The following is a 9,270-nucleotide window of genomic DNA, read 5'->3' as shown; positions in this document are numbered from 1 at the left end:
CAAGTAACTTGATCAACACTGGTGAGGACCTTAAGCTGACTGTTAACTCTGCTCCAGCTCTCTGCAAAACCGCTAGTCTTTTTACCACTGCTCAATATAAAGCATTCTATCATACTGTACAACAGCTTGGTAGGGAAACTACACAGCTGCTGACAAACCGCTGGCAACCACCCCTCAGCCTCCTAGTAGATACCTCTATGGTATCAACTTGAAACTCCTACTGCTCCTCATTTTAGGGTTCTTGCACAAAGTTAGGTATCCACACTGTCAGCCCAGCATTACAGCAACATTGTAAAGGACGTTACCAATCCATTTTATCAGCCATCCTCTTTGCTGCCATTCGGAAGACCGCATAGGGCTCAAAAGACCTGCACTTCCAGATTCAGGAACAGGTTCTATTGAACAGCCATAACTGCACTTGGTTCTCATTTTGGCATCCTTCAAGCAAGTCATGAGATGCACTTGGCACAATTCCCTTTAAATTGTGCCTTGTCTTTAAAGCATTCAGGTCAGTTTTTATGGTAGTCTGTATCGTCTTAAAACAATTAAAATTATAATAGCATTTCTCTTAAGCATATTGCATACATAGGACTGCTATGCCATTTTCAACTGTTCAAGAGAGACAGCAAATTTAACTGTATGTGTCGCACGAGACAGATTGCTATATTAGAATTAATCATTTCATCAAAGTGTGCCTAATAAAATGCCCAGTGAGTTTATAACTCTGATGTAAATAATTGGCAGTGAGGGAATGTCCCCATCTGATGTAGATAATCAAGACCATTGAACCTGTGACACTCGTTTCAGCTTTTATTTCTCATTCACTCATCCATGCAAACCTTTCAACATCCATACCTGTATGCACACAAGCTTCCATTAGGAGTACAAGATAGCATCATTTTGTTTTTTTAAATAAGTAACAAAGGACTCTAGTCAGATTAACTGAAACAAAACTAAGAGACTGGAAAATGATGCTTTTTTCCCTTCAAGTCATTCTCATATTCACCAAAACTTGAAGAATTTCAAGAATCCTGTAATATCAGTGTGCACCTCTAATTTCAGATACAGCAAATGCACACACACACTGAAATTTTAGGGACCTTTAGTTTTCGAAAAAAATGTCCACAATAAGGCTAATTAAGCAGAGTCCAACTTGTCGACTAACCACTTATAGCAGATCTATATGAAAACAACTGAAAACAAAGGGCCACTTTAGAACTGCCCTGAATAGAGACCATAACAGTCTGGTGAAAAATACTACCTGTGTTTCTATAACGTCAGCTTGTAACCATTGTAATAGTTGAAGATCAGCTGATAAGGCATTTTAGATGAGTTCATGAACGAGAAGCAGTCGACGTGGACTCTGCTGTGCTGCCCTGCCTTCAGCTAGTATAATGTCTGCCTTGACTAAAGCCAGCCTGGCTATAATGCTGCCCACCATGCTGGAAGAACTGTTCAAACTGTCCTCCTTGGTTAAAATTCTGCCCCCCTCTTCCTCCCCAGCCCCCTCCTTGTCCTCCTCCTCCCCTTCCTCCTCTTCCTCTACCCCCCCGACCTCCTCGACCGCCACCTCTGTCTTGGTAATGACCGCCGTCATGGTATCCGCCGCCTCCTCCTCCATGGTAGTTGGGATCCTGGAAGCCTCCTTGGTGGTTTCCTCCATAACCTCCTCTTCCTCCTCCCCCGTGATGACCTCCTGCATCCTGATAGTAGCCCTGGTTGTAACTGCCTCTCCCTCTTCCACCTCCTCCTCTACTTCCTCTCTCCCCGTGTCCTCCTCCCCCGGCTCCCCTCTCATAGCCCCCACGGCCACCTTGAGAGCCGTGATCGTATCCTCCCCTGCCACCTCCGTGCCCACCGCTGCCATAGTGTCCTCCGATTTGGGGAGCATCTTGACGCTTCTGCCAGGTGGGCATCTCTGGAGGCGGAGGCTCAATCTCACACGGCCGACCTCCCCTGTCTGGTACTCGGCCCATCAGAACCTGAGGAGAGGAAATGTGCTGAAATCAAACAGTTGTGGGACGCTTGACCACAGCGCCACTAGACGTGACGCGTGGATGACCAGGAGAAACATTTCAAACTAAAGTTAAAGTTACTGTGCTGAGCTTTATATGTTTATTACCACCAAACAGTCAGTATTAAATCAACGCATTTTACACTGAAATAAAAAACAGAGTAAAAGACATGAAAAGGAAGAAGGACAGGTGTCACTGCACTGATGAGCCCACCTTATTGATGGCACAGGCCGTCTTCTCTCTTATCTTGCCGCTGCTTGTGCGGAGGATCTTGGAGAAGTCTTGGCGAGCGGCAAGAAGATGAGCAACAGAGACTTTACTTTTGTTGGCAAGAGCTGAACGCAGTGGAGGGTAAACTTTACTCAACTTATCAGCATGTGTCTGAAGAGAGATGAGCACAATAAAGCCCATAATCCACAACAGGACAGTAACACATCTATTGTATTAAACAGTATTTTTCAAAGTATATGACTAAACACGAGACTCAGAATCAACAATCAACTGGCAGAATTATTTGAAAAGATGATTACTCTTTTCATCATTTTATAGCAGTTTATAATTCCTCTGGATTTCAGGCTGTATCTCTTCAGGAAACCTCTAGAGGCAGGAATTTCTCACCGTTTTATATTATTTTCAAATAATAATTACTTATGAAAAGTTGTGGTCCGGATGAAGTTATAACTTCAAGTCCACCTATTCTGCCTTTTCATATTTTCTGTCATATCTCCTGTTCAGATACTCATATTAAACATAACCAAAGTTTAAATGATGAGTCCAGCGTATGTACATGTGAGCCAAAAGCTCAGGCACAAACTCCTACTCCTGGCTCTATATGATGTCAGCGAGAGCATGTGGCCGTAATGTCGCACGCAGTTCTGTTTGTCAGCAAAGCAGCCACACCCACCAAATGAATGGTGACCTTACAGGAGAAGAGCCAAAATAGCTGGTTTCAGATGCAGGACAAACTGACGGCAGCACAAACACCGGTAAAAGATAAATAAGGACTATTTTGGTTTTGGCCCAACATTTTTATAGTGAGAAGAACAACATTTAAGAGAGCAGAAGATTTTGTAGCTAACCCAATTAAGAACATTTGCTATGAAAGAGAGCAAAGAGCAGTACCTCTGTAACCCACAGTGCTCCTGTTTAAAAAGCTAGACATGTGCTTCATACTTGGTTAGGAGGATGCCACGTTGCTACGTACCTTTGCTCTATCGGACCAACCGAAGGACTGCACCGTCACGTCAAGACGTTTCAACAGCATCTTCCTTCTCACCTCATACTCATTCACTAGCGCTTGGTTTATAGCCTCAATTTTTTCCTAAGGTAAAAAGATTAAGAGAGAAGAAAGAGTCTTCACATACTATTCACTGACTGTTCTGCATTTCTCCACCATTTTTACTTACCATGTGCACAGGTCCAAGGGGCTTCTTTAACAACGGCTCCCCTACATGGTTTGGTGGAACTCGACTAAGGGCTTCTTTCAGCTGAAAGGAAAAAGAGAGCATGTGCAGATGTGTGTAAGTTGAATTGTAAAAGTATCTGCTTTCAAAGAAAAAACACTTTAGGAGGGCAGGAATCCTTTCCCTGACTTCAGATTGTCAGCCTCATGGTTGGTTGTTGCAAAACATTCATTTCTCTCAGTGTTGCTGGCAGGCAGCTCACATCCTTCCTTTGCTTTTAAGCCTACATTTTAAAACTCGTTCACTCATTGTAAGTTTACACACTTTCTAAAATGAACACGAGTACCATGCTTATACACCTGTTTTACACTAAATGTCAAAAAGAGTGAAAACAGTGCTGAGCAGTGCTTTCATGTAATATCAGTTTCTACCACAAGATGGTGCAGCATCCAGTCATAATTCAACCTGAAGAGGAGGAGCACTGGGACATGACAAGTATCTATTCCAAATGATAAAAAGTCCACATGACAGCAGCTTTCTACAGCTTTGGAGATGAAAACAATGAGTGATGATGTTGATTGGAAGCCACAAAGCAATGGCTATATTAATAAAGTGCTAATGTTTCCCAAATGGACTTCTTCTTGTTTGTCATCAATTAGACTTACTTTGCTGTGGAATCTAAGAGCAAACCATACATTTTATTTTCTTCATGTTAGAGGGTGGGCAACTACACGAAATATTCTGGTAAAACACTGCCCCTTGGTGGTAATAGTTTGGGTACATTTTGCAGAGGTCAACAAAAAAAACCCAATAACAAGAAGGCTTTGCATTTCTCTGTAACGGTAACATGCAAAATTCATTATGAAATTCTGCCTCGGCCCTGAAACTTTAGCCATTTTATGTTTATTCACTGCAAAACAGTTATATTTTAATCATTTATCTCATATATGTGAAAACGAATAAATTAGCAGCAGTGGGAAATCTTTGGGTTGGGGCAGGCAAATGTTAAAGTCTGCCTAGAGTGCTGACACAGATGAGATGTTATCAGATAATAAAATATTAAATAATCATCATAAACATTTATAACCTCTCCTCTCAATTACTACAATGCACTTCCATTGCTCGCTTACGGCTGGTGCAAAACACGCTGCTCAAGTTTTTTCTGGTGCAAGTGAGAGCACATCACTTCAAGTTTAGCATAACTTCAGTGGCTGCTCGTTTATGAATTCAAAATCCTTTTATTTGTCTTCATGTCTCTTAAAGGTTCTGCCCCATTTATCCGTATGAGCTGCTGCGCCCTTTTGTCCCAGATGTTTTTGCTTGTTTCAAAGGTCAGAGGTGACCTTTACAGCTGCTGCTCCTTCACTCGTCGTTTTTAACTCTCACCCAGTGCGAGTTATCACAACACGATGTAATATGGTGTCGCTCTTTTTTAGAGACCCTACTTTATAGTGGACACCACCTCTGTGTCTGACTGACCTTCTTCTCTATGCCACTGAAGAACTGGAACATGGTGATGTTGGCTGGAGGCTTGGACATGCCCAGTGCCATGCAGATGCCCTTCAGTTCTTGGAACGCAGGGCTTCCAGACTCCTGGGCTTTCTTCTGAGGCTTGTTAACCAGGATCATCCTCGACGCCTCCAACTCAGAAACCAGAAAAGCTGAAACCCCCCAAAAATGAATTTGAGTAAATTCTTATTGCTTTGACAGTGAGATCAGGTTTCTGAAAGTCACATTTCAAACAAATCAGCTCCACTTGAGATTTACAAGTCGGCACTAATCTGTGTTTTGAGGCCAAGACAGTGAAGCAATACTCCACCTTCATTTACTTCCCTCTGAAAAACCGACTGGGAACTGCCCAAGTTAAAAGACACACAGAGTGTCAGGGTGAAAACTGTGGCGACAGCCATGGCTGCGTTCTGTCCAGACAGGTCAGATCCAGTATCCGCTGCTGATTTTCCTGCCATCATCAAACTATGTTCGTAGTTGTTCAAGCTCAGTTTAGATTTATTGCTCATGTTTGACTCCTGCCCTGCCACAGAATGGTGAAATGTCCACTGTACAGCACCTTTCACCTTATCACAGGTGTGAGAAGCAGTTAAGAAGATGGAAGGATGAACAGATTTTTGTAATTTGTCATTATGTTTTCCTGACCTGATTCTGACCTGAACTACAGCAAAAACATGAAGCCAGTGGACCTCAGTGTTTATAGTATAATTACTCAGTTTATGCGCTGATGAAGTCAGGAAATTCAGAGGATGACAACATGGGTGACTACAGTAATGCTGCATGAACACCAGCGACTGCACAGACAGATTTGCAGATTTATGGATCGTGTATGAGAGTAATCCACAGTGAAAGAAGTAAAACTAGATGAAGGCACCTACCAGAATAAAGACACTTCATTTCTAAATGCAGCATATTACTAGTAAAGCTGCCACACCTTCTCCAAGCCAACAGGTAAAACTGGACACCTGCTGAATGTATGAGTCCTTAAAACTCAAACACCAGTGGCACACCCACAGTGAATGTTTCACTTGTTTTGCCTGCAGTGAGAGCATAGTGCGCAAGACTCACGTCTTTCCTCTCCTCTCACTTTTTTTTGCTTTCATCCACATTAGACATTTAAATACAGAAGACATGTTGACATTAGGTGGGCCTTTATCACAGCCTGTGTGTGTCTAAGCAGTTCATAGAAAGTGTCAGTGTAGGTTTATGTTGCTCTTTAAAGACAGGCGTGGTTATTAAGAGTGTTTTTCGTACTTATAAGCAGCAGGCAGTCTGTCCTGTTCAGGAACCTCTGGGTAATGTCTCCACTGGTGAGGACAGAGTATGGACAGGTGAGCTCTGACAGCAGGCCGCTCATCTCCAGCTGGAAGCCCTCTGCCTCACTCGGGCCTGGAACAAGAACAAAAAGCACTTTCTAAATGTTGGCTTTTAGATAAACAAGTTGGTTAGATCTCATTTCATTAACTCATGTATGATACCCACAATCATGGACTGGAATTCGAGGCCAGAAAATAACAAACACTGGAATAGATGTTCATTAATAATCTGCTGTACAACTATTCAACAATTATATTTTACATTTGTTAGCATCAGGAAGAGCTTCATGTCCTAGTGAATGAGCAGCGCTTACAGTTGGTAGCATGGACATTTTCCTCCAGCTTGCAGTAGAGTCTGAGTTCTGAGACGATCCAAGCACAGAGCTTGGTAAACTCGGGTGAAGCTGCTCCTCCGCTCACAGCAGATTCCAGAGCTCCTTCTTCCAACAGAGGGCCTTGGTACCTGCACTCAATCAATCCATCACACACACACACACACACACACACACACACACAATTAGAGCTCATATTAAAAAACAACAACAACAACAAAAAAAAAAACACATAAAACCTCTCTCACTCTTGATGACGAGTAGAAATGAAGCCTGCTAAGAGAGCCAGAGCGTCTCCAAACAGAACCAAAGCACATTTTAAAATGTGGTTATTTAAGGACTCTCTTCTTACTGTCAGGCTTACATGAGGCAACGAAAGTGGCACGAGAGCCCCAGTGACTTGGGAGAACCTACTGGAAATTTCAGCGTATAAGAGATTAATCTGGAACCATCTTCTCTATCTTGTTTAGAAAACTGGTCTGAACTGGTTAATGCAAAATAATGTGTTGGAGCTATCCTCGTATGCATTTTCATGGCAGCTGCTGCTGCTGACGAAGCCTGTAGCTTATCATGTCAAATCACTGTGTAGGCTCGATTTGCATGACTATGTACACACATCAATATGACACTCATAAGCAGCGATTTTAAATTTAAATAAATAAATACACAACACCGCCCGAACGCTAGCTACCCCACCAATTTAGCCGTTTAGCTCAAGCTATATTTGTATTGCGCTGGCTAAAATAGAAAAGAATGGGCAGGTCTGCTCCCTGCAGCGTGGCTAGGCACACAGTGTTTCCACAGCGGGATACATAACCGTATTTTCACTTACCCTAAATCTTCCAGAGAGACAAGAATGTCATTCTCCATCCTACTGTTCCCGAGTTATCTACTAAAATCACGAAATACAGATTCCACATCAGCCAGCTCAGCATACACGTTTAACTTCTTCTCCTTCTTCGTTGGATTCATTGGCGGCTGTGACCCCAACTTGGATCGAGCTTTTTTCCGCCACCTGCTGGACTGGAGTGCGATCGGTGACTGCTTTCGTGTTTTTTTCTTCGCTTTTTTACGGCAGCTTGCAGTCTATCAGTGTTGCACTACTGCCATCTCTTGGGTTATACTGCGACACTTCAATTTCCTTAGGAATTTCTTCTGGAATGACAACTGCCGCACTTGTTTAATTTTTGGATTTTTCGATCCATCTGTATAAATCTGCAAATAGTCACTGTACTTGTACCTGAAAAATCCTTTCCTCTTTCCCAACAATTTTCTAACACTTTCTTAACAGGATGACTTTTATTATGACCTTTCAAATGTATCTAATAATGAACTATTAACAGTTTTCTTCTAATATATAGTGGCATTTCACCTGATTCTACCCTTAAAGCACATATTGGCATTGTTTTAACTGACCCTAAGCAAAGTCTCAAAAGGTGAGTACTTTTGTTTGCTTTGGACTGTTTAATTTTTGCTCCTTTCTTCTCAGGACCCCGGCTCCAGCTTCCCCTCCATGAAACTGGTTGTGCTGGAGATGTATTCCTGTTAAAAGTTAGTTCTTCCTTCCCACTTTTACCAACTGCCCCAACGTTCCCGCTCTAACAACTGTAGAGTCTTTACTGTACGATATGAAAGTGTCGATCCTAGGTAAATACATCTGTACCAAACTGATTTGTTTGCACTCTAAAGTTTTTTTTCTGTTGTTTTCATTTTTCACACCTTTTGCTTTGTTTTACATACTCACTGCCCAGTTTATTAGATATCATTAGTACCACATTGGACCCTCGTTCACCTTTAGAATTGCTTTCATTATTATAGATTCAGCAAGGTGGTGCTCAGAGATTTTGGTCCACATTGACATTGTTTCATTATGCAGTTTCTGCAGATTTGTAGACTGCACATCCATCATGCCAATCTCTTGTTTCAGTACATTTCAAAGGTGCTACCGGATTAAGATCTGGTGACTGTTGAGTCCATTTGAGTGTTGAACTCTGTTAAAAAAAAACTTTTAGATTATTTGAGCTTTGTGATATGGTGCGTTATCCTGCTGGAAGCAGCCATTAGAGGGCTGGTCCAAATGTTCATAGAGGGATTAACACAATCAGAAACAATACTCAAGCAGACTGTGTTGCGCTGGCTAACAGCTTCAGTGCACCTTAGCATTCCCCAAGTCCTTTGGTGATGGCGATAAAGAGAGCAGCCTAACATCATTAAAATTTCCAGTAGGTGTTTGGATGGGCTGACGTGATGAATGTGCAAGTCATAATATTTCCCTAAATTTGTCACCCATCTGTACCTTCATAATGTTGTCCTTTTTCAGAGCTTGTTTAGCCAACAAGTACACCATCTGATTTTGTTCTTTGTCCCCGTGACTATCATTCTGTTATCCATATTAGTCACTTTAAAATGAGACTCAATGTTCAGATCAACAACAAGAAAAATCAGAATTACAAAGCGCAATGCAGCTCTGTCCAGATATTTATGGATTTATTGTATGTAATCAAATGCTCCAAATGAGCAGTTTTTAGATTTGTGAACAGGTTGCTTTGAATTGGGCGTATGGCAGTGTACTTTTAATACTTTATGATGTTGGTTAACGTTGGTGTTTGCTCTTCATTTTCCATTGTTAGACTGAGGGCTTTTGTGTCAACCACACTGTACATGAACAAAACTGGACTGCGGGTCTCTTGGTTCG

At 42.0% G+C, this 9,270-nt stretch overlaps 1 protein-coding gene across 1 annotated transcript; it reads right to left on the bottom strand.

Annotated features, from left to right (window-relative positions):
- Window positions 1–795: 795 nt before the first annotated feature.
- fam98a (family with sequence similarity 98 member A) lies at window positions 796–7,594 on the bottom strand. The gene is made up of 8 exons (XM_005752507.1): window positions 7,408–7,594; window positions 6,558–6,706; window positions 6,182–6,316; window positions 4,898–5,079; window positions 3,422–3,502; window positions 3,220–3,336; window positions 2,229–2,396; window positions 796–1,982 (listed from the first exon to the last, which is right to left on the bottom strand). The coding sequence occupies exons 1-8, from the start codon at window positions 7,443–7,445 to the stop codon at window positions 1,383–1,385; spliced, it is 1,470 nt and encodes a 489-aa protein (XP_005752564.1). The 5' UTR covers window positions 7,446–7,594; the 3' UTR covers window positions 796–1,382.
- Window positions 7,595–9,270: the final 1,676 nt, after the last annotated feature.

This window comes from Pundamilia nyererei, unplaced genomic scaffold (assembly GCF_000239375.1).
Source record: "Pundamilia nyererei isolate P.nyererei 1_Seehausen unplaced genomic scaffold, PunNye1.0 scaffold00363, whole genome shotgun sequence".
In the NCBI taxonomy this organism is placed as follows: domain Eukaryota; kingdom Metazoa; phylum Chordata; class Actinopteri; order Cichliformes; family Cichlidae; genus Pundamilia; species Pundamilia nyererei.
Note: the sequence above shows the minus strand (reverse complement) of the source record. Positions and strands in the feature narration are given on the sequence as shown.

Excerpts from the sequence above, each read along its gene's own strand:
- fam98a (XM_005752507.1), bottom strand. The coding sequence starts at position 7,445 with ATGGAGAATGACATTCTTGTCTCTCTGGAAGATTTAGG. Across the intron at positions 3,503-4,897 it reads TCAGTGGCATAGAGAAGAAG|CTGAAAGAAGCCCTTAGTCG; the intron begins GTCAGTCAGACA and ends TTTTCCTTTCAG. Across the intron at positions 1,983-2,228 it reads CGGCCTGTGCCATCAATAAG|GTTCTGATGGGCCGAGTACC; the intron begins GTGGGCTCATCA and ends TCCTCTCCTCAG.